The sequence below is a fragment of the Colius striatus genome, chromosome 1, assembly GCF_028858725.1.
Source record: "Colius striatus isolate bColStr4 chromosome 1, bColStr4.1.hap1, whole genome shotgun sequence".
Taxonomy (NCBI): Eukaryota; Metazoa; Chordata; class Aves; order Coliiformes; family Coliidae; genus Colius; species Colius striatus.
Window position 1 is genome coordinate 143227599 of NC_084759.1, and position 25803 is coordinate 143253401.

The 25803-nt window shown below is 42.2% G+C and overlaps 1 protein-coding gene across 1 annotated transcript in view; it reads right to left on the minus strand.

The window, feature by feature from the left end:
- The window catches only part of TMTC1 (transmembrane O-mannosyltransferase targeting cadherins 1), a 151044-nt gene that overhangs the window by 18780 nt on the left and 106461 nt on the right, over positions 1–25803 (minus strand). Inside the window, exons 11-12 of the mRNA XM_062010316.1 lie at positions 23669–23782; positions 7466–7609 (exon numbers count right to left, since the gene is read on the minus strand). Of these exons, the coding sequence (XP_061866300.1) occupies positions 7466–7609; positions 23669–23782 (258 nt within the window). The remainder of the gene's footprint in view (positions 1–7465; positions 7610–23668; positions 23783–25803) is intronic.

Consider the following 25803-nt stretch of genomic DNA (forward strand, 5'->3'; position numbering starts at 1 on the left):
GTGTAACACTAGGTTTAGAGTGAGTCTTCAGAGGCCTGGCCCCAGTTAGATCACTGAGGCACTGACTGACCTGGGAACAGGACACTTCCTCTCACCAATCCTGCTCACATATCAGTAGGATGGAGACACCAAAACATTTGCATTTCCTTAAAAACCCCTGCAGTGTCTTTGCATGTTCTTAGACAAGAAGTGCTGTTACAAATCCACTTATGACTTAGTTAAATTAATACTGTGAAATTAAAATATTGCTAAATAAAATCTGCCTAGGATCTCCAAATAATTCCTTTGCAAGTCAATCATTAGGATAGAGTAGTCTGGTCTTCAGATCCTATAGATTATCAGCTGAGATAGCTGAGAGATGGCTATGCTGACAAGTTAGTTATTTTCCAGCATTGCTCTTCATTTATTGCCATGGAAAACAGACAAGATTTCCTGAACAAAAATCTAAGGATGGTTATTTATTTGAGCTACAGTTTCTCTGGTATCACTCTGCATTTCTATCCTTAGAAAAACTAGAAGGTTTCCTGAACAAATAACAAAGGATGTTTAGCTGGGCTGGAACAATTTTTTCCTTATTTTGGATATAAAAAGAATATGAATAGCAAAACTTACAAAAAGAAACAAAGGGTTCTGGGATACAGAAAATATGCAAACACTGTGCTGCTTTAGCCTTAGATTTCAACTGACATGGTCATGTAACCAGATCTTGTTTATAAGGTGCAAATTTCAGCTGATAATATATGTGGCTTTGCAGATTTTTCTCCTTTCTAATTGTTTAACTGGAAGAACATTTTGCCTGTGCACTAAGCTAAGTAAAACCACTTGTATTAGTCTTTTTCTCTTCTAGTGGTGTTTCATATAAATTACATGAATGAAGCAAAACCAAATAAAGAACCACTTTTCTTCTACACTAATTAAAGACTAGCTAGCTTGTCAATTTATAAAGCTTTTGGATCCCTTGGCTGGAGTTTCACGACACATTTTTATAAATCAAGAACAGATGACTGCTTTATAAAGGTACTGATGTTTGGCAAAAAAGAAAAAGTAGGAAATGCCAGCTACAGAAATAAAAGGATTAAGTGATCCACTCAGCAGCAGTAAAAGTTCCCATTAACCACAAGCATGCACTCTGAACATGGGGCAACCCTCTTAATTACTCTTTTTTCAAAATGGCCCTTTTCTTTTTGTTTGATCCAAGAACAACGTTCGTATCCTGAAAGTGGGGATAGAGAAGGAACGATTATGGCATCTTTTTATGTGACAGACTGAATTAGATTTTAAAAAGCAGATGCAGTAGTTTCTCAGAGGGCTCAAGATACCAAGCGCTTTGGCCAAGCACTTAAACGCGTACTTAACTTTTATGTATGCAAGTTGAAAATTAATTACCGGCTGAAGTGCTTTCCTGGATCAAGGCCAACACTTTGCAGGATCAATGCCATCGCTTCTATAAATCTCCTACAATTTGGGAGAGCACAGAGCACTGGAAGAACAGTCCAATGGACTAATTTACCATAAACTGGGGATCTGGAGCAGGAAAAGCTAGGTAATGTATACCTTTGCTCTGACAGAGAGAGGAACAAATTCAACTGACATAAGGAGTCTATGATCACTTAATCCAATTTTTCCTTAAATTATCTTGACATACAATGGTCTGTCCTGTCTCCCTCTTCCACTCGAGCCCCCAGCCTCTCCTCTACAATCAGCATCTCCGAGCCAATAGTAAGAAATGTCTCTTTCTACCGGAAGCATTCTCTTCTATATTTTTGCAAGTGCCTCGCAGTTGGAGAAGTACCAGCTTAAACCACCCCACAGAAGTCTGGCGATGCACAGGGCTGTGTGTGGGCTGTTAGCACCGGAGCAAATTTCATTTGCAAAAGAAAGAGGAAGCTAGGAATTAGTGCTCTAGAGGACTTTTTAACTTTCTAGATTTGTTTTATTCTGTGAAGTTAGTTTGACTGCATTGGAGCCAGAAGCACAAAACTCAACAAGAGCTCCATAACACTTCTGAGCATCTCATCTTTGTTTCACACCATAATCGAAGGGGAGCCTGCAGTGACTAACTCTGCCTGTCTGAAAGGAAGCATCTAAGCCCATGTGACCCTGACTTAAAATTGATTCAGATAAATTTAGATGCATTCCTTTGCTATTCACGTATACTACGTGGATGTCACTGAAGTGGGGGAGCAGGCAACACACTGCAAGGCAGGGCTGCTTTTCAGACATCAAGACCAGGTCTGACAGGAATATCATGATGTTCAACAAAAGCAAATGCAAGTCCCATGTCCAGAGTGCAATAATCCCATGCACAAACATAGGCTGAGGGGACAACTGGGGTCTCAGTTGACAAGTTGACCATGGGCCAGCAACATACCCTACATGGCAAAGAAGGCCAAGAGTGGGTCCAGGGAAGTCATCCTTCCTCTTCATATGATATTTGTGAGACCACAACTGGAGCAATGTCTGTCCAGAGTTGGGCTCCTGAGAGCAAAGGAGGCATGGACTTACTTGAGAAAAGCCCAACACAGGATCATGAAAGAAGGTCAGGGTCAGAGTACCTATTGCATTGAGGAGAGGCTGAGTGAGCTGTGTCTGTGGAGCCTGAAGAAAAGAAGACTCAGGAGTGATTTCAGGGCTGCCTGTCACTACCTGGTTTCAGGATAAAGAGAAGCCACAGTCAAACTTGTCAAAAACGCACAGTGACAGGATAAGACACGAGTATGCCCATGTGAAATTCTGTTTAGACTTAAGGAGAAATATTTTTTACCACAAGGGTGGTCAAACACTGGAACAGGCTGCATGGAGAGAAGGTGACATCTGTGTCTTTGAAGAATAAACAAGCTACAATGTGTATGTGATACTGACAGATAACTAAAGTACTTCGTACAACACAGAGTATCCTAACCAGAGACCTCCCAGAAAGCCAGATGCAGTATCACTGAGCTTCTTTGAATGGAAGATAGGAATGTTTCACTCTCTGAAAGATCTTAAATCTCAATACATGTAATATCTGTTTGATGTTTTTCAGCATCTTCAGACAGTTACACAAGCCTGTGATAGCACATTCACATACATGCATCTCCAGAAGCCTGTATCAAAAAGGGCAAATAGTCCTTCTTCCTCTGAATAGATGGGTTTGCTTAACTTGGATTAAAAAATGGCAACAAACGCCCAGGGCACATTGTCTGAATCAGTCCTTTGAATAAACTCAATATTTCAGTGGACATTGTTTCTAGGCATTTCACTTTCCACTTGAAAATGAAGTCATAACATTCTCAAAGCACCTAAGAGTTATGAGGCTTTTCTTCATAAGAAATAGTGTACTGATATTGAAGTGCTTTAGGTATGGGCAGATACAGTACCATAAATAAGAAGTTCTCTCCCAATCTTGCTGCAACAGAAAGTCAAGATAAATATTTAATTCAAATGTTTATAATATTTTAATTTTTGTCTCTTTACAGAATATCCCACAGGCTACAAATCTGTGAGACATTCTGTATGACATTTATCTCAGTTTTTCAAGTTGTATCTCAACTAAACTGAATCTAAATACAGCAGCTGAGCAACAGCAGCTGTAAATATACATAGAATGGGAAACAACACAAGAAAGTGGCATCAGGCTGCTCCATGTCACTGATTGGGAATCACTGAAGAGGAGAAAGAGATTTTTTACTTTTAGGTAGGCCATCTTTTGAGTCTATTTTAACTAAGAAATCTGTTGGCATTGTTTAATTGTCTACTCTCCGATATTTATATTCAGCAAGAAAATTATGACATACAACTTCATTTTAGGATCTGTAAACAAAACCAGAAGCTTATTCAGCCATTACCCTGCAATGCTTCCTGAGAACATTCATCTTCTGGCACATAGCTGTCTTCATTATGTGCAAACAGAAAATGAAAACATCCTTTTCCATCTAGGCCTTCCGCAGACAAAAACTTTAAAATTCCACCCTGTGGTACACAAACCAGATTTTGACTCAAGCTTAAATTACAAGCAATGGATGCTTAAATAGCTTATTTACAGGGAATAACAAAAGGCAGATTCCCATGTGGGAACAGCAAACCCATCCCTCCAAAACCCTGGAGTTCCTCCTCTCAGCACTCCAGAGTAGGTGAAATCTAACACCTGCCATCAGATTTCCATTCTACAAGCAGGAGTGGTTATGAGGAACTCAGAAGAATTCAACTGGGAATTCCCCATGCCAGACAGTTTTGTTACACATCCCAGTATAAGTAGTGCTGTTACTGGACATGCCTTAACTGTCTCCTGATCTGCACCACACACTGAAGCCTCTGCAAAGGGGACAGAAAATGGTTTTTATGGCTTGACCATTTATCCTCTCTCTGATACACGTATAAATATCAAAATACTCTTCATAACGTCTCACAGCACAACTAGAAAGTAACACCTGCCTGTAATACTGTTTTGAGCTGACCTTGGCTGGATGCCAGGTGCCCACCAGAGCCACTCTATTGCTCCCTCTCCTCAGCTGGACAGGGGAAAGAAAAATGTAATAGAAGTCCACAGGCCGAGATAAAGACAGGGAGATAACTCAGCAAATGCTATCATGGGCAAAACAGACTCAACTTGGGAAAATTAGTTTAATTTATTACCAGTCAAAATAGAAAAGGGTAATAAGAAATAAAGACTACATCTTAAAATGCCTTCTCCCACCTCTCCTTTCTTTTTGGGTTTCTACATCCTCTCCTGCATTGGCACAGGGATACAGGGAAATGGGAGTTGTGGTTAATTCATCACACATCTCTGCTACTGCTTTGAGTGGAGGAGGACTCCTCACACTTCCTCTGCTCCAATGTAGGGTCCTTCCCAAAGGAGTCCTCCACAAACTGCTCCATAGTGGGTCCTTCCATGAACTGCCCCATTCCACAGGGAGCAGTCCTTCAGGAACAGAATGCTCCAACACGGGTACCCTATAGGATCACAAGTCCTGACATCAAATCTGCTCCCCTGTGGCCTCCATGGCTGCAGGGGCAGGGCCTGCCTCACCATGGGTGCACCACGTGCTGCAGGGGAACCTCTGCTTTGGTGCCTGAAGCACTTCCTCCTCTCTCTTCTCTGACCTTTGTGTCTGCAGAGTTGCTGCTCTCACGTAGTCTCACTCCTCTCTCTCCTGACTGCCGCTGGAATTGTGCAGGGTTTATTACCCTCCTCATTAAATAAGTGATCACGGAGGTTGCTACCACCGTCACTGACTGGGTCAGCCTTGGCCGGTGGTGAGTCTATCTTGTAGCAGTGTGGCAGTGGCAGAGTGGGAACTTCTAGCAGATTCTCACAAAAGCCACCTCGATAGCCCTGTCACTATCACAACCTTGCTACACAAATTCAATACAAATATTCTGCAGATTTTCACTTACTACCTAGCTTACAGTAGCATTTAGTGTCTGCAAAATGCTGATTGCCCTATATACATAGATACGAAAGGATAATGTGGAAAGACAGGCAGCAAATGTAAATAAAAACAAAAGGGGAGCTTGAAATTCCTGTCTGGTCATCTCACAAGTCACTTCATGCTCCAGCATGGCTGATAATCACTGCTAAGTTGATGATTGATGCAGGAAAGTCCTGGCAAAGGGGTTTGGGCTAATGTTTTAGAGGAGACATATAAGATCTGTCTGCCCAGTATCTGCTTTATGGATGTGCTAATTCCTCCATCATGAACTCTATTTTTTAGAAGGTTTTCAAAGCCAAGTGTGTCCAGATGCACTAGGTTGTTTTGGAAATCTAAAAACAAAGTCTAGAAAATGGGTGTAAATGGATGTGGGAAAAGGGCAGGTGGAACCCGAGCGCTTTCTTTTGAGTTTAGAACAAGGATCACATACCTTTAACATCTGCATATATGCAATGTATGGCACCACAGAAGGATGCAGAGCATGTACAGCCCAGCAGGACACACAATATCTTAACTATCAGATTAGGAAAGAATATGACATATTGCACACAAGCAGCAGTTCTACTAGATTTTCCCACATCTCCTTTGTGATTTGCCTGTGCAACAAATCTAGTTTCTACCTATCTGCTGGGTCATAAGAGTTCATCAACAGGCCAGATTTAAGTGTTAAAGACACAGGACATTCTGGTGCTGCTTCTGCTTTATGTCCTTTTGATTAATATTTCATTTTTTTTTTTAAACAAACAACACAGAGAATAATAACTAAGGCAAACATGATGAATTAAAAGGACAATATGTATTTTTAAACAGCATTGCCACCTAAGATTAATTTCAATCAACCAAATTTCATGAATAATACAAAGACCTTCTATTTCTCTTGTAATAAGATTGTCTTTACCATTTTCCTTTCTTGTGACTATTTCGAGTAAAGCACACACCTACTTTCTATTTAAGGATTACTCAGATGCCATCAGGTTTGCTTGTAATATTACTTTGACAACTTATCCACTTCTGAATGGACCAGGCAGAACTTCAGCAATATATCTAATACCTGTCATATAAACTCACACTCGAAATACACATTTCACAACCAAAGAGATCAAGCATGTTTTGATGAGACAGGGCCATTTTTAAACCATCACAACACTAAAGCCCCATCTGCTCTAAAAGATTTACCAGAGACCTAGTACCAGGAAAATAGTTGCTGTTTGTATCAGCAAAAATGTTCTTTTACTGCTGTAGTTTATGCAGTTCTGTCAGCAAATAACAAGCTGTCCTCACAAAAACAAGGGGGTTTTTGTTGGTACAAAATAGTAAAGCAGGAATAGAGATTTTTTTTTTCTTAATTGAACCCTTAGCAGATCTTACCATACTGGCAAAACTTCTTGTGTAGATTTAAGTTCAGTTTTTAGATATGGTTAGGCAAATTAATTTGCATGATTACGATCGCCTGCTATTTTCCTTGCTAAAGGCTGAAACTCTAAATAACAGTGAGTGAAATTATGAGCTGATTAACTTCTTGCTCAGCACAGTAACTGTACAGGGACATTAGCCAGCATTTCCCTCAAATCCAGACCCTTCGCAATGAGACAAATCTGCTGCTCTGAGTTAGGTGCTTATGGCTGAACTATGCATCAACCACCCATACAGCTAATCAGGAGAAGTAGAAACTTGGAGAGAGAGATTTGTTAGATCTGTGTTCTTTATTAGATATGCATGAGACGCCTGTCTGAACAACACGGCTTGCTCCACTGGAAAACCTTATACTTTTCTGCTGAGATGGGTGCCTAGCTGGTTTTAAGCATCTCATTTTTTGATGCCTGATTTGGAATAAGTGATCTCCCTCCAGCTGAAAAAACAACTGTAAGTAGCACCTGAAATGATGTGGCAGACAATGTAGTGATATCTAAACTAAACCTCATCTTTGCACTGGCAGTTTTGGCCAGCAATAAGGAATAATGCCATTCCTTTGCCAGTTGGCTGAAAAAACTACTTTGGTGATGTGTGTTTAGGGAATGTGAACTTCCTTGGTGTTCATTCTGCATTCCACTTACTTGAGCAGGTTGCCAAGATTGAAAAGAGCTCGATTGTGCTGAGGGTTTAACTGAAGGGCCCGTCTGTAGTAGTCCTTTGCCTCCACTACGTCTTTGGTCAATGTCCCCAAGTTGTTGAGAGCACTTGCATGTCGAGGGTACAGTCTAGGAAAAAGGAAATAACAAGTTACAGACACTCATTAATTGACAAATAAAGTGGAGGTCACTAAAGCCATCACCGCTGCTGTGCAGCGCTCAGTAAAGGAAAACACTGCTCAGTGAAGGAAACGCTGCTTTCCCTTAATTTGCTGCAGGTCCTGGTGGGATCCTGAGAAACCTTTTCAACTCCCAAAGACTTTGCAAATCATATCTTTCTCCTACAGCTCCTGTATGCCTCCAGGGCAAAAAGAAATACTGAACAGCTTTGAAAACCTATTCTACCTTCCAAGCAAAAGACAAAGTGACTAAAGCATCTTAAACCTCTTTATTCAAAATGTTTTTCAAACAGGCAAGAACTGCTTTGTCACAATTATGTTTCCAACCAAAATATGTTTTGATATACACAGAAACCAACACAACACTGTCCAAACTGATGTTTTGAGTTGAGTTTTTAAGATCAGTTTTCCACAATAAAAATCATAATAAAAGCGCAAAAGGAAACTTGAAATCTGAAACTTGAAAAATTGTACAATGTTTTCAGGATCAAGCAAAATTATTGAAAAATCTAGAAACAGATTGTTTAACAGTATGAATTACCTAAGCTTCTAGCTGTACATTTTTACCACTTGGTTCGGTTCTCCTTTTAATTGATTTATCTTTACACCTACCTGTTTCAGTTATAACACTACATATTAGACACAGTGTATCTCTATTAAAATTCTCTGTGAATTAAGAAGCACGTCATGGTCTGTTCTGCTGCTTAAATTCTCAAAGTTGCATTCCTACATTCATATTTTGTTTTGCAGGTCTTTCACAAAAAAAAAATTCCAGACAGCAAGATTTTATTATACAGGGTGAAACATGAGGTTCATTATGACACAGAAAAACAGAAGCTTGCAGAGGTCTCAGGCAAGATGACAGCCCACCTGGGCAAAAAAGTCTGATGCCCTCGCATGAAATAGCACAGGGATGTTTGCCCATTGTACTCCTCCAGGTGAGTGCTTCACTCATGATGGAGAGGAAGTGGTTTAAGATGGTCAAGGCTTCACTTTGAGAAGATCTAGTCACAAATCCTGCTGCTACTGCAGATTTTCCATTTTTTCCATTGGATGAGGACAAGTCATCTGGCAGTTCTTTGCCTTAGGTCCCTGCTCATGGGAAAGTGATCTGGATAATGACATTATAAGCAGTTGGCTATGACAGCCCAGGGTACAGCATGAGGAGGGGCACTTAAAGAAGAAGGGACTAAGACTCTATAAAGTAGTCTGACTCTAAAGTTTGCAACTGTTTTTAGTCTAAGACTTTTCCATGCTGGGTTTTTTTCTGCCTGGCATTTTTCATTATGTCAGTTCAGCCTTGGGATTTTCTGTCCTTAAGTACCATGAATAATTTAGCATTTTATACACTGCTGCAATATTTGTATCAGTCACATTTTCGCTCAACAGCACATAAGTGATTTTGGCAAGGTCTTTCTTGTGGGTGGAGGTAGGAATGCAGTAGGGAACTCCAGGAGAAATGGACATGCACCAGCCACAAATTCAGGATGCTTCCTACAACTAAGTAAGAGAAGAGCTCAAAGTCTTTTTTCCATCCATTACCAAGCGTATCAGACAAGGACTACAAAGCCACATAGTCGAGGAGAGAATCATTCAAGGATGCAGCCACATATGTTTTTTAAAATTTCACCTATTGTAATGACAAAGGATAGTGTGCTGACCATTATTCATAATAACTAATGACTGCAGACTCTATCAACATCCCTCCTGTACAGACAAGCATCCTATCTCTCAGTCTCAGGTGCCTCATTCACCCACACTACCTGCATTTCCTGCACCGCTGATTTTTGAAGAATTCCCTAATTGATCTTCTCACAGAGGAGTAAAGAGTAGGAAATTCACAGCGAGACTGCAGTCGGCATTCAAATACTCTTCCTTTCCATCACTGAAGCTACTCAGTGAGCCTGATGAGTTTTGGGATGTGAGAAGATACCTGTGCTTGGAGAAGCATCAGCAAAGGACAAGACAGTAATGAAGATGTAAGTGTTGAGTTTTGACCTAGGCCCTCAAATCCACTGGTCATCAAGGCTAAGTCTCCTCAGCTAAAGCTGACTGGGAGAAATGCTTTCCACAATAACAGCAGGGGTGCAATAGAAAGGACCAAGTTGCCTTGTTCTTCAGAATGTGAGACATAGCTCTATGTGATAACATGACAAGGATCTCAAGCAAAGAACATCTTATATACCTTATGGCAAATGACTGAGGACTAAGCCTTGTTTCCCATTTCTCCCATGGGATTTTGGCATCTGGGAGTTTTGAGGTTTGAGTTTTTTGGTTGGTTGGGTTTTGTTTTTTCACAGTTGGCTATGATAAAAGCTGTACAATAATTCTGTCAGTACTCACACATAAAAATAGCTCTAATACCTGATGATGAACCCGCTTGAGATTTGAGTGGGCAAAAGTATTTCAGACAATTCTTAGAAAAGTCAGAAGCCGATTAACATTTTACAGCTCTAAACCTGATCGTTTTGCTCTCAAACTTTCAGAAATTAATTCTCTTCTTGGCCTCTATTGCTCCCGTGGCATTTCAAGCCCAGGAGATTTGCTTGCACCAATTTGGAGAAGAACGAAAACTCAAGATTAAAAAAGAGAACTGATTTCACCTTTAAATTCCACAGTTCTGACCAGCATCTTCATAAATACACTTCTGAGCTTAGTGCTAAAACCTCTCGACAGCAAATCACAGGATGCAAGCACGTCTCCCGTGTATCCTGGGCTCTATTTCTTGTGTTTTAGATTTATTCATTACATCTCAATGCCTCTTCCAAGAAATATAAGTGGAAAACCAGAACCGCAGCTCTCACACAAATTGTCAGCTTAAACCCACTTAGCATCTGGCTGGAAGAACCTCTGACATCTGCAATTTTACATATCTCAACAAACGTTAAAAGGAAAATCTGAGCAGTGAGATAAGGCAGTGGTGTTGGGCTTTGTTGCCAGGGTTCAGTTCTTTACAGGTTTAGCTGGAATATTGCTTTATTACAGCTGTAGAGCAAGATGCCACTCAACTGAGTTAAGCAGAGAGCATCGCTTCTAGTAAAGTAACCAGAGCCTGCACCTGAGCCCACGACCATCCATGCTGTTATACTGTTAACATGGCCCCCAGGTTTCACACCACCCTCAAATAATTCCTAAACCAGGGTTTGGCCCTAAAAAACAGCTTGGGCTTGGCCACTGTCTCTCAGGCTTACTGAATACTTTCAGGTCAATTTATGTCAGCTGGCTTTAGGGCTAAAGAATGAGGACCAGACCTTTTTTTTGTTTATTAACAAGGATGTTGACTAAAGGACCAATGGCCTTATTCAAACTACCCTCTGTTCATGCACACTCACTGCTGTTAATAACAGCTTCCTGATAAAACCAGAGTAGAACAAAGTTTTGTGGCTGGATTTACAGAAGAGCGTAAAACTTGACCACAAGTGACTAACTAAAGCAGCATTTACTCAGGAACTCTCAAAATGCTTTTGCAGAACTTGCAGATAAACCATCTGCAAACTAGCTTGCTTTTTGCTGTATGTGATCTATTGTTTTAATCAATAGAGGCACATGTACTTTTTTTATTTATTTATCAGTAGGTTTGTGCTGTTTTTCAGGACTTTTCGAATTGGTCCCAAAGATCCTAATGTCTACTTTGCTTGTTTTGACTGTAAACTCTCTGTTGCAAAGATTGTCTCTCCCTCATATGTATTTATTTCTTGGAAGTGTCAAAAACACATTACCGGGACAAGGTAACCTGAAGTCCTTTCATGCTACAATAATGACAATACTCAGAACCCAGACCTTGTTTTACAAGGACACTCTGAGACACAAGGAATATATGCTGGTACATATATACCTTGTTTTGCAACTTCTCTTAGGAAACCAGGCTTTCTAGGTGGACACACATGGAGATGTATTTTCCTTGCCACCACCATTGATAATGGTAACAGTCTGCAGACAATATCCTTCTTGCTATGCATCTGATTAGGTCGAAATTCCTCTAGGCTTCACCTAATCAAATGCAAGTGCTGCATTATTTATGAAAGAAAGCTGAATTTCATTAAACTTATTCTACAAGAAGCAGTTAATGCAAAAAAAAAAAACCAGTTTCTCCTTCCCTTTAGAAATCAAAATAATTTTCTTTAAAAACCTACATTCACACGTAATTATAATAGAAATCTTGAAATGCCTAATTTGCTTAAAAAAAAGGGAAACCAAGCCATAAAAGTATATTTAAAATCAGACTGGGATTTCATTTCTAAAGAGAAGACAAGTGGGATGTTTCCTTGTTGCAGAATGAATAATTCAAATGATTCCTCCAGTGCTGTATCTGCAATTGTCAGAATAAATTTAAGCAGCTTTCTCTTTAACTATTACAGGTATACACTGCACAAGAACTCCTGTTAGCAATTATTACCACTTCTTTTAGGCTAGCAAAATTCCCTTTAATATCACTGAACAAAAGCCTTATTCACTTGTACAGCCAAGAGACTTCCACTTTCACAAGAAGATACCAGGCATAAAACATAAACAATCTTCAAAACACTGAGGACTGTTTCTTTTGGTTTTTAATTTAATGCTGCTATTACTTGAAAAATAAGGGTTTAAAAAAAAATAGGAGTTTTGTTTGGCAACATATCTGACAATTCAGAAATAAAGAGAAAGGGAGGGAATTTGTTGTCATGACTACAACTTGAAATCCACTAAGAATTTTAATTCTTTTAACTCAGATCAAGAGAGACCACTTATACAACCAGCAAGCTCTGCTGAAGTCCTGCCTTTAAACGGCCCTTGGGTTGGTGCCAGAGGTATTCAGGGGCAAAAGGTATTTGTGCAACAACTCCCCACTTGCTCTTAAGTGTTACATGGGTACAGCCATCAGTGGATGGGGCCAGACTAACATGCAATTAGCCTGGGAAACTACCACAGCATAGAAAAGGCTGCAACACCAGCTTTCAGGGATCTGGGCAGCACTCGCAGCCACCGCATGATAAAAGAGGTCTAGAGCCATCTCTCAGAGCTGGGGCAGCCCTGAGATGTCACACACCAGAGTGACTCTCCCTGATGCCCCAACCTAGTGCCCAGCCCCTCACCACCCTCCAAGCATTGGCGACAAGCCTGCTGAAAGCATGTTCTCAGAGACCTAAAACACAAGTCCTTAAAGCCATTTTAAAAGCTCCAAGTAGCACTGGCCATCATTAACCTAACGGCCATGTAGCAGCTGTCAAAAAAAGCCTCCCTGCATCATCTTGCACAATATCCAAAGGGCTTCCAAGCGTGTTCATTTCTGCTAGAGAGAAAAATGGGCAACAGATTCAGCTGGGGAGATCTCGTACGCCTGTTTTCTGTTAATATATCTTGTGATTAAAGAATGCATTTAAACTTAGCACTTGCAGGGAACACTCTACCTTTGAGGCAGCTGTGATTAATTACCACTGCTGTATCGCTATGACAAAACATCTGTGTTGCCTCTCATGGTAAAAAGAGAAGAGGGGCTGATGAGCTCTGGGACAGACCTCCTCTCACAGGTCCTCTATACTACAGAATACCTTCTCTCTACCCATTCTCAGGTCTCCTGGTGCTCATGTGAACCTACCAGCATCCCAGAGGCTCACTTCAGCCAGATTAAGTGCACAGAGGCAAGTCTTAACTACCAATTACTTGCTATCAGCCTGGCAACTTGTTTTTAAGGTATATTTCATCCCGTTTCAACACATACCATAATAATTTATTGGCATCATTTTGCCCACAAAAGTAAAAATGTTACATGAATAATGCTTCATCTGCACCAAATTTCTACACTGCCTATTTTATATTTACTCCATTATAATATTTCAAGCCAATTTTACTATTACATCACACTCATTATCATGTATTTATGTAAGTTCTCAATAAAGCTCTCTGTCAAGCTGAATTAAAACTTGATGTAATTCGAAGACTAGTCATCCTATGGGCACAATCCTGCACTGCCCACAACTCAGGCCATGGCCTCATAATAGCATGGTACTTTGTTCTGAGAGCTGTTCCACACAATGTGGAGCCAGATCCTATGTCTTTCTCAAAAAGACTTTCAATTTGGAGCATTTTGATTATTTTTATGGAGGAAGAGATGGTCCTGCAATATTGAGCAGAAGCTGGTTTTGTTTTGCAGAGTTTCAGTAGTTGCATCAATATTCCCTCAAAGGTAACACCCTTCAGCTTGGCAGAAGGTTTGTAGCAGGCTGGGATTTTTTTATGTTTAAAAAAAAAAAACCCAAATCAAAAAAAAACCCCTGGAAATCCTGTTGAAAGTCAGACAAGTGAGAGATCTAATGCTTTCAGGTTCCTTTGAAAGCCTCAGGCATAATCTTCTTCAGTGAAAGCGTGACAAAGCAGTCAGACTCCTGACTGTACACAGCATGGCCTAGCATTGGGTATTATATCATGTCCATTTCCATGTACTCAGCTATGAGGTAGTCCAGCTCAGGGCCCAACACAATGTTAGGAATAAGACAGGGAGCGATCTCCCCCTAGCATGCTACCAGGGGCTCACATAGCATCCCTATGCAGCTCTGCAGGTCCTGTTAAGGTCCTTCACTGGCATTACATGGACTGTCTCAGGTCCTGATGGAGGTCCTGCTTAAAAAGTCATCAGCAGGGATGCCTGGTCACCAATGCCCTGCTGCTCCTGCTGAAAGGTAGGAGTTCCCTCGCAGATGCCTTGGGTAACTCAGGCCACTTCAAATGCCTTCCACCTTCTAGTGGGCAGAAATCATCTACGTTTTGGCACTGAGCACCTACAACGGGGACACTGAGAGACTGGGCTCACCTGTGCCACATTTTCCACATGGCCTGGGACAAGTCTGTCTCTCATGGTCTCTGTGCCCATCGCTAAAGCCACAACAATAAAATTTCCCTGCTCCATACTGTTGCCTCTCTGCTGATAGCACAAGCTGTCTGCGGGGATCACAACCTCCAGCTACAGTCAGCGGCTGGCAGGATTTTGATCTCAGTTGAGCCAGCCAGAGGCCAATTTGGTATCAATAGTAAGTGCTGAACTGCAGACAGTGACCAATTGAAGAAATAAAAGTCCAGCAGGAACAGCAGTCCACGGGTGTCCTGCCACCAGCAAACCTTTTCACCAGGGTCAGCCTCCGATACTGATAGGCAGAGCAATAAGGGATGGCAGCTGTGCTGTACCCTAATATCAAAGGAAACCTCTCCAGGACAGAAATGTGAAAAAAACAGAGAAGCTGAATAGATTTAATCTGTAAATTGACAAAAGTCCCATGAATTCTTTGAGTCTGGCAGCCATTAAGAAAAAAACCCCACACCACCATATCCAGAACCACGTCATTTTAAAAACAAAACCTGTAGCACATTAAACAATATAATAATTTATGAATTTTCATTAAATTTTCAAACTTGGGCAGGCACAGAAGCTTCAGAATTAGAGTAGAAAAGAAAAAAAAGGATTTTAAATCAAACAATGTCATAGCTAAATATAAATAAATAAAACCTTTCCTGCTAAATTCATATGTTCCCCGCAGTGACATTATCAAATTGGGCTGCCTGCTTATCCTCTCACATAAAGAATTTATGCAGGATCTGTGTAAGTCCTGAAAATCCCAGGAACCACTCAAGCCCAACAAAGGACAAATGATTCACAGCATGTCTTACAGACAGCACAAACGGTGCAGGAACCTCCATGGAGCCCACAGAAACTAGAGGGACACCACAGCAAAGAGGAGACCATTGGGCAAGTGCTTCAACCAGCCCATTACATGAGGAGATGAGATAATACCACGTATCTCGCTTAAGCAGATGGGGTGAAATCACGCCTGTCATCTCCCAAGGTTCACAGGTGCTGGAGGCAGCTGTACAGCCTCATACTGTCACCCCTGATCACAGCTGCCTCTGAGACATCTGGGGGTTGCCTCACTCTTTGGTGTAAATCAGAGCAGCCCCATTCCAGCACTACCCAAACTGGTCAAAGGAGCCATTCAAATATCTGCGGATAAGCAGAGTATGTCGGCTACTCCTGCCAAGCCTTCATGGAAAGTCCAAGGTTATCCTTGACAGACGTGCATAGGAAACCAATTGTTCTGCTGACCCTTCTGGACCAGCAAAGACAAGTCTCTGATGATTTAGCATGACAGTAATCAGTGCTACCTAGTGATGCTTTGAGCAAAGTTTTCATAAAGACAAGGACATCAGGCTAGGAAAGAAGAAATAGCTGTGGGGATAAGTAATTAAACCTTGGATTTGAGGCTCTCATTAGCCAAAAGTGAAAAGTAGACTTAAATACCTGCAAAACACAGCCATAAGGTTTTCTGTGCACAGCCCACATAAAAATCAAAATACATGCCTTGTCCCAGCTTTGCAGCTTCATTAGGGAAGCTTCTTCCATTCACCAGATTTTTAGCATCAGTCCTGGATTTTTAAGTAGTCAGAGCAATGACATAGTGTCTGAGGAAGGCTACAGAGCAGTCATTCTCATGCCTGATGGGGGGGTCTTCTCCAAGAAGATGCATTTGAAAAAGTCAGCAAGTCACTGAAGGACAATATAGAAAGACCTGCACCCACGATAGAAGCCATAATCTAGGAAAGGACTCTGCCTATAAATACCAGTGTCCAGGGGTGAACTATACATGCATCTGTCCATCCCAGCAGGCACATCCAGCTGCTATCATCATCAGTACAGTTAGACTGCACACATACTACCTCTGCATCAGGGCTCATGATTGCACTTCACCAGTTTGAGTAAATAAAAGCCCGTGCCTTGATTGATATTTGAACACAAAAAAAGTGGAAAAGTTGAGCAGAGGTGGAGCACACCCCAAATCACACTGGGATTAGCACTTTATAGAGAACAGGTTTGAAAATAAATTACGCTGGCTGAAGTAATTTGGCCCACGCACTGTGTTGTAAAGGCCATTAAGTCTCCGACTTAAATTATCAGGCAACCTTTTTAGACATCAATTACTATTAAATCACTCAACTATTCTGTCTAGCTTCAGGACAGCCCCCACATACGTACACAAGAGCACCAATTACCCCAAAAGCCTATTGTCAAAGCGCAATTCAGAAGAACACTGTGCAAAGATACTTCCGACTGCTTGGACACGATCTGCCTCGAGTCTGTAATATCCACTGCCACAGGGTATTGTGTGAAATCTCTATGAAGATGTTCCATCAAATGCCTAACCAGAGGGCTTGCTCCAAGGGCTTGACCTAAGTAACATTCAGTTACTTAGAAAGGCACTCACAGTATGGGGAGCAAAGGCAGCCCTGGCAGTCGCAGCAAAGCAGCAAGGCACATTTTTGACTCACTGTAAAAACAGGCTAACAAATGGTGCTGGTATTTTAATTCTTTCCAGAAATAACTCACAGATGGTATCCAAGGCCACCTGCAGTCCATGCCGAGAGGCATTTTCAAGGCACACACACAGACATGCACATAAAGGGCTGTATGAACACAATTTTTTTTACTGCATGGAGAGTGCAATTTAGCTGAATTTAAACAACCCCAGATACTGTTGATTTAAGATATATAAAAACCCAGTGGGAAGGTGTGTGGGAAAGCTTAGCAAGAAACTTGAGTCTCCCTTATAGCATTAGGGCTTTATTTCTAAAGTGGAGTGAGGAGAAAGAGCAGTCTTGCTTGCTCCTTTTCTATCCATTCCAGTGATGCTATGAATCAATTTTATTTCCTCAGTGAGGGACAGAGATATGGTACCCTTCCTGCCTCCTCCTCCCTCTAGCCTGTGTTCGAGTACCAAGTATACATAAGCGTGATCTCGCGACACTTCTTGATGCCACAAACCAGCGTCCCTAGTTCCCATGCTGTGAGCAATGCCTCAAACTGTATTACTTGCAAGCTCTGCAAGAGCCAGACCACACATGTTGTAGCACCAAGTGTTTTCACACCAATTCATCTGCCTCCTGGCACACTCCCTCCTCTCTCTCAAGGCTGAGCACCAAAGCAGCTCCCTGAGCTGCAAAGAAAGCCAGCCTGAGGCTTTCTGCCCGATTCCCTTCTCTGGAAGATACCACAAGGGAGAATGGAGGTTTCTGGGTGGCATGTTGGTCTCCTTCCCGCTCTGTTCAGTCAGCAGTATTTGGCAGGTGAAGTCCAAGGAGAACTCGTGCCTACAAACCTGCTGATGCACATGTACACACACACAGGCTCTCTGAAGACCTGTGTGAACTCTCATGTACACACACAAGTACACTTACATATGTAAACTCACAATATTACATATATGGTGGATACTTCCTCCGGGACCCTGTACAGGACTTTACAATGGATGGCAAGAGACAGTTTACACACTTGTTCGTATCTCCCTTGTGAAAGAGCAGCACCCTAGAGCACAGCTCTAGGTTACTCTGAGGTGCCTGATGCTTGCAGGGCTAGCCCAAGTCTCCTTCTCTTCACCTCCAGCCTTACGATCTGTATTTCTTTCTTTCCAGGACTCTTCCTTTTTAGTCCCCCAATCCTGGTTTATTTCTATGACTTTCATTGAGCAAAAATAAGTTATGAAGAAATGATTCAGTTATGATTCAACCATTTTGTATCATTTGATGGTCACAGTACCTGTTTTTACTCAAATATAACTCTTTCTCCCCCACTATTAAACACAATACTCTAACACTTTTAATTAAGGGCAAAATCTAGATGTTTTTATATCCAAAAATGAAAACCTGAATTTTTAGATGTTGACTTTTTGCCAGACACAGAAATAAAGCTTCAATAGCACAGAATTATTATGAGCATGCTCATCCACCTAACTCCAGAAAAAAACCCAGCAACCTCCTTCAGCCCCCCGCTGTTGCTCACATTGATCTGCCATCCATGGGAAGCACAGCCCTGGTAACAAACACAGAGATAGACAGCAAGACAGAGCTGCTTTGGGAATCAAAATGTTGAACGACTGCAACTGTAGCAGGGAAGGTGAATTTCTTTTTCCTCCCTCTCCATTGTTAGAAAGGTTATTAAAGGCATAATGAAATCAAATCAAATGGGGTTTAAGGCTCTGCTCTTTTTCTCTCTCCACATGTCAGCTGATGTATGTTCCAGAGGAGCGCTAAAACAGTCTGAACACCAATGTCAAGCAAACAAGGCTGGAGAGATGCAGGACAGAAGCTTGGTAACTATCAACAACAGCAAAAATGTCCTCATTAGCCCATTAGAGTTGTTCTTCATATCTACGCGAAGTTGCACAACCTCATAACCTCACTCACAAACAGGAGAGTGGCGACACAAGTTTTATTTCAGATATGAGCAGCACTGTTTGATCTCCAGGAGCAGGGGATCTCCAAAATTCCTAGTAACAGCCACAAATCTGCATCAGAAGCAGCAGCAAGTATGTTAAGGGCAGCTTTCAAGAGTAGCCATGGTCAACTCAGACCTCAGATGGAATATTTCTGACCATTAGTTTTTGCAGGAAAAAACTCCAAATATCTCCTGGGGTCACTACCATATGTCAGGCAAAACAGCAAAGCAGTCTAATCCAGCAGTGTGTTTTTCTTGTTTTACTGAAGGTAAGATGAAAGGTTTATAACCCACTGTTACAATGGCAGAATGCCAGCTGTTCATCAGGTCTGTTTTATGGGTAACTCATCTTCCATCTCTGGAGGCCTTTGCCTCTGTTCCCCTTTCTGGAACTCAACATACAGAAAGAGCTTTTCCTAACCACATAGAACTTTGTTTTTTCTCATTCTCCTCCTCTCTAATTCAAATGTTGTTCTCCACTTTTGCATTTCATTTCAGTTTTAATTTCCCTTGCTCTTGGACAGCATGATTAGATTGCACTAATTACTGAAGTCTAAATCAGGGTGTTGGGTCACTGCCTCCTCGGCTGGGGCAAGGAAAGTGTTTTTTGACAGGTCACCTGCAATGGCATCAACAGGTGATTGTTGGGATTAGTTGCCGAGTTTACCTTGGAAACCCACCCTGCAGTGTCACTGTCAGAAAACACACATTAGCATCCTCCACCACTTCTCTGTCCTGAAGTTAACAGAGCTACACCAACACATGCCAACAGAGGATCCTGCCCACCTTTGAAAGCAAGAATGGGAGCAAATGATTAAAGCATCGGGAAACAACTTTCCCGGGACTTACTTGCTATTACTTCGCTAACATAACCTGTCTGCACTTCAATATCCTTTCCCACAGCTATAGCCACATCACAGGAGCAATGGGTTGCTTTGCTGAGGAGCTACATGGCAACCGACACTTCTGGCAGAGAAGCAGCATGTAGAAACACATCGTTACGTTGGTGGAATGGTAATTGCAAGCAGTTCAAGCAGCCGAGTGTGGACTGACAGGATCACTTTTGTTTAGCAAACAGTTAGACACATTCACTGGAGATCAAGTAGACCTACACTGTAATTTGGCACAAGCTTTAGAAGTGAGCTGGAATGATGGATGAGCCATCATCCACGTGCCTCAGACAGAGACTATACGGAACAATGCTGCCTTCCCTTTCCTACATCCGAGGATTTCCCTCCCAGGTGTCAGTGGCTGCAGTTCATGTCCTTATTGACTCCATTTCCTTATTAATTCCCTTATTGATTTGCTCCCTTTGCACTAGGACAGATATGCTATTTTTATCTCCCATACTTCTGACAGTGCTGCCGTTGGATTGTGAAGTCTTTTGAGTAGCTTGCATTTTCTGTAATCTGGGCAGTGTGGATTCACCTGAACTGACTCTGGGAAATACAGGAAGCTTGTCAATGTTACCACCTGAGCTGCTGGCCTGCCTACTCTCTGACCAGGAAATTCATGAAGTGAGTGGTGCTTCAGCTTCATAGAATCATAGAATCACTTGGGCTGGAAAAGATTATTAAGATCAAGTCCAACCACTAATCCAGCACTGCCAAGTCCACCACTAAACTCTGTCTCTAAGCACCTCATCTATACGTCGTTTAAATATCTCCAGGGATGGTGACTCAAACACTTCCCTGGGCAGCCTGTCCCAGTGCTTGACAACCCTTCCATTTTTAGGTCAGGCCAGTGGCCAAAAATACCCTAAACCACAAAACCTGCTCATGATATTACAGCTACTACTTTTTTCTCTTTAATTGTGGAGAAATTGATCTAAAATCAGAGCAGCAATTGCACAGCTGGGGTCTGTGAGGATGCATAAAGAGCTTGGATATTATATCTGTTCTTTTCTGTGATAACTGTCTAGGGTCTTCCACTATATCTGCCATCATGTAGCCTGTCCCACATCCACCACCTTCACCATTTCAATGCATTCGTCATGAGCACGCATCCAGCAGAGGTTGCAAGGCCTGCACACTACAGGCATTTTAGAAGGGGTGTCTTAAGGGAAAACATAGAATGCAATTCTCAACAGGAGAAGACACTACACTTTTTACTTAGACTGTTTTATTGCTTATTACACAGGTCTCAAATAATTTCCCTGTGACAGGGAGAGGTAAAAACAAGGAAAGTGGAAGTGCAGATACAACTGGTGGGACCAAGTAATGCAGCTTCCCAAGGGTAGAGCCAGCAGACTTCTAACTTCTGAACTGTACTGCCAGGTCAGACAGCGAACACACAAAGCGAGGACAGGGGCTCACTTTTGAAAAGTGACAACTAATTCTGAAATTACTAAAGCAAATGGAGGACTGGCACCAGTGCCACAGAGACAAGGACCTAGAAAAGAGCATGGGTGGTTCTGTGTGGCTCCAAGTCCCAGCAAGGCTTTTAGATAGTCTATAAACAATACTACCAGCACAAACTGTGCTATCTGATAAAGCTGGGGGAATGTTTGCAAGCAGTTCTCAAAACAGACTCTTTCATAATTGAAATACTGCAGAGCAGAAGACAGCATTATAATTATAATAAATGGGTGTTGCTGAATTAGAAAAGAGCAAAATCTTTTGTCAGCAGATCCCATTTACACAAACGGAGATAATGTCACAGAACCACAGAATCATAGAATGGCAGGGGTTGGAAGGGATCTCTAGAGATCATCTAGTCCAACCCCCTGCTAAAGTAATACTACCTTGATCAGGTCACACAAGAATGTGTCCAGGCATGTTTGGAAAACTCCAGAAAAAGAGACTCTACAACTTCTCTGGGCAGCCTGTGCCAGGGCTCCCTCACCTTCACAGGAAACAAGTTTCTCCTCAGGTTCAAGTGGAACTTATTGTGTTCCAGCTTTTGTCTGTTACCCCTTGTCCTGTCATTGGGCACTAGAGAAAAAAAAAAACACCTCACCCCATCCTCTTAACACTTGCCTTTTAAGCATTTATAAACATTTATAAGGATCTCTCTCAGTCTCCTCTTCTCCAAGCTGAAGAGCCCCATGTCTCTCAGCCTTTCCTTGTAAGAGACACATTCCAGTCCCCTAATCAACTTTGTAGTCCTTTTCTAGACTCTTTCCAGAAGTTCCCTAAAATTCTTGAGCTGGGGAGTCAGCTAAGTCAGAATTGGACACAAGACTCCAGATGAGGCCTCACCAGGGTAGAGGGTGAAAAGAACCTCCCTTGACCTGCTGGACACACTCTTCTTGATACACCCCAGGATGTCATTGGCCTTCTTGGCCATGAGGGCACATTGCTGGCTCATATTTAATTTGCTGCCCACCAGAACTCCCAGGTCTCTCTGCAGAGCTGCTCTCCAGCAGGTCACCCCCAGCCTGTACTGGTGCATGGGGTTATCCCTCCCCAGACGCAGGACTCTGCACTTGTCCTTGTTGAACCTCATGAGGCTCCTCTCTGCCCAACTTTCAAGCCAGTTGAGATCCTGCTGAATGATGTTGGTAGAAGCAGTTATGTTACTCTGTGTACTTGAATGTTCAACTACAGTCCTTGGATAACTTTTGTTAGTCCCTCTTCTTTTTAACTTGGAATTGGGTTTTCTGGTAGGTTAGAGAAAGTTCAGAGAAGTGCAAAAACTCACATAATACTGAAAATGCAAGCAGCTACATTAGTAGGTTGTATCAAGCAGCAGGTTAAAGGAGGAGTTGACCACTCCAAGGGAAAAAGACTTTTGGTAACGAGATCCTCAGTGTCACATTTAAAGGTGTAAACAAATCCAATGACTGGAAGCTGATGTTAAACAAATCAGACTAAAAATAAAGGAGAACATTTTCAACAGCCAAGGCAATTAACCTTTGGAACAATTTATTGATGTTGGTGCTGGATTTTCCATTCCTGGAAACATTAAAAAATAGACTGGAAGTTTCTCTAAATGGCTTCCCAAATGCCCAGAATGGCAAAACAGAATAGGATGCTGCTCAAAAAAATCTAAAAATCACCTTTACCCAGCAGCCAAGGCCCTGGGTGAACTGTACTGACAGCACCAGCAGCAGTGGTGTGCAGAGCATGCTGCTAACAGGGAGTGAGCCCACCTGTGCGTGGTCAGGAGGGTCCTGCAGAGATATCACAGAAAATGCACCCTATTACAGCTCAACCCCAAGCTCAGATTTACCATGCATCTACTGGCAAGGCAATGTAAAGATTCAGCCTTCCCCTGCACAGAAACACAGTAATGATATTTACTGTTACTGCACAGAAGCATTTTCAGGATCAATTAGTTTAGTGTTCGTGCAGACCTCTGTGGACAGAAGCCTCAATACAAGTAGTAAGTACTATTATTATTACTGCACTTCAGATGGCTACAGCACTGGCATTTTCCAGGCATGCACCATTAACAATTTACTAAGATAAATGGCCCAGGAACCTGAAAATGCATTTATGACAACCACCTCCTGCTTACCAGCATACATTCAGATGCATAAATGACACTTCATTGCTCAGTGTGTAGCTATGGTAACATTTCTCTCTCATCTATTGAAGTGCACACACACACACATATATATACACATGTGGAGCTGGAGGGAAACCAGCTACCTCATTTAATGACATGCAAACGTTGAGCCAGGGAACTTTCTCAGCCTCCAAAAGTCGAGCTGCACCTAGGAGCCAGGAATGAGGAGCAGGCAATCCACCACCATGCCTGGCGGACAAAGGCTGAGCTAACAGCAGGCTGCACCATGCAGCTGGAGCCTCTCTGGGCCCTCAAGGGACTTACTTGAGAGCAGTTTTGTAGTGGTAGATTGCTTCAACGTTACGGCCCTGGTCTTTCAGAAAATTGGCATAGTTGTAGTGCACCTTGGCATTGTGGGGCAGGGTCTTCACTCCTGAGCTGCAAAGAGGAACAGAAAGCAGGATGGTATTAACAACCAGGTTATTCCACCTTTCACAAGGTCCACCTTCTTCTCATGGTCTCTTTTTCTAAAAAGTTTGTTCTGATCTTGACCACTTTATCACCTGCTGCACACTGGTGCCCAAACAACTCTGTCACAACTCCAAGCTTGCCCCACACATTGCTACGCTCTGGGGTGGACATCAGTATGTGGCAGCAAATTGCCTCGTCCTGGCTGCTGTCACTGTAGGCACATCTAGTGCCAACATTGCAAGTCTCCTTGTGGTCAGATGATGTTGTGTTTCAGAGGTATTATATTGAAAGGCTAATACTTTGAAGGGAAAGCATGTAGTACCTTCTATGATATAGCCATAACAGGCTCCCTGCTTAAACTCAAATGTCATGAAGCACCTTATGAAAATCTTAAGTGTGTTGGCTGAAGGCTGCAGAAAGAAGGTATCTTCTCCATAGGTATCAGCCACTAGAGGGAATGCACAGCATACCATGAGCACTGAGCCAGCACATAGGCACCACTTAGCACAGAGCAGAGTACGGCCAGGAGGTGAGGGCCAACGGGACTCTCACCTTCAGCTGCCAAGTCACACACACTCTAGCATTCTAACACAGGACTGAGGACACAAGGCTGCAGAGCCACTCCCTTCCTCCCCTTCATCTCCCCTGCCATATGTAGATCAGACTCAACATTTGGAATTAATAATGAGGGCACAAAGACAAAAGGAGAAGAGCAAGTGTATGCTTATTTACTTAACTGAGAGCAACGTACACCTTGCACAGCTAGGGGAAATGTTGTTTCAAGGTTAAAGAGAGAAAGAAATCACAGAGCACGTATGCCATGGAAACATTTCCCCTGCAAGAATCCAGAGAAGTCAGTACAATGTTTAATGGGGGAATCCTTTCCAGCACATAAATAGGGACTCTCTGAGGTAATGGGAAACAAGGATGGATGAATCTGTTTATCCAAAAGCAGACAAAGCGCTCTTTCTTGCTCACAAGCAGATTCCTGACAGCTGTTCTCCTTTCTCCCCCCATCATCATCTCTGACTCTCCTACCTCAGGTAGGAAAAGCAAGGATCCAGAAATTCCCAAGTCCTGCTGCTTTCCTTTGTCTGTCTCTCCTGTTTAACTTTGTGAGGCATGGAAGTTAACCATAATGAGCCCCCAGAGTAGAGTGCACACCTCTTCCCATGGGGAGAACACACTCACATCTGTAGAAACCCTTTGCTGGGGATTTCATTGTCAAACAATGCTGGAGAATCACAGTGGCAAGTAAGGTATCTTTTTGGTTATCTGCAGCCAGTGGTATCAAGCATCACTAATGCCTACTTGTAAAAGCTTCCAAAGCTTCGCCCACGGCTGCCTTACAGAGTTCAGCACAACACAGTCACAGTTTGCCTACTGAAATTAAAAATACACCTTGCATTTGGCTTCCTAATCATCAGGTATTTCCAAATTACTTACTGGGAGCACTGCAGGAATAAGACATTTTGTGACTAATCGCTGAATTAAATCAGTTAATTGATGCTATTCTTAAGAGAATGATTTTCTATATTAGTTTTCACAAAGATATACTGCACCAGCAGCAAGTAATATGTGGCTGCTATGGCTGTGTTAATTTCCATTGGCCTTGGGAGCTATTAACTACACACTTACAACCTCTGGGCATTACTGGAATATTAATTCTTACACAGAGAGGGTTTCATTACATCAGGGCTAGCGTTACAGGCAGAGACACGGACAGCCACTCAAAACTGCTGCTCTCTCAGAGCTATGTGCAAAAGAGTTGCTGGCTCTGCTACAGCCCCCGTTGAAACAGAACAAACCGAGTTAACAGTGAGGAGTACATTATGTATGCACAAGTACTTCAGTGCTAACTAGACATGGCTTTAACAGTAAGATGCACACGTTTAAATATTTTAAATCAGGACAGCTTCCCTTTAAAAAGAATTTATTGTTAATCCTGCTGCTCCCATTTATGAAAATGTCACTAATAAAGCTTCTTT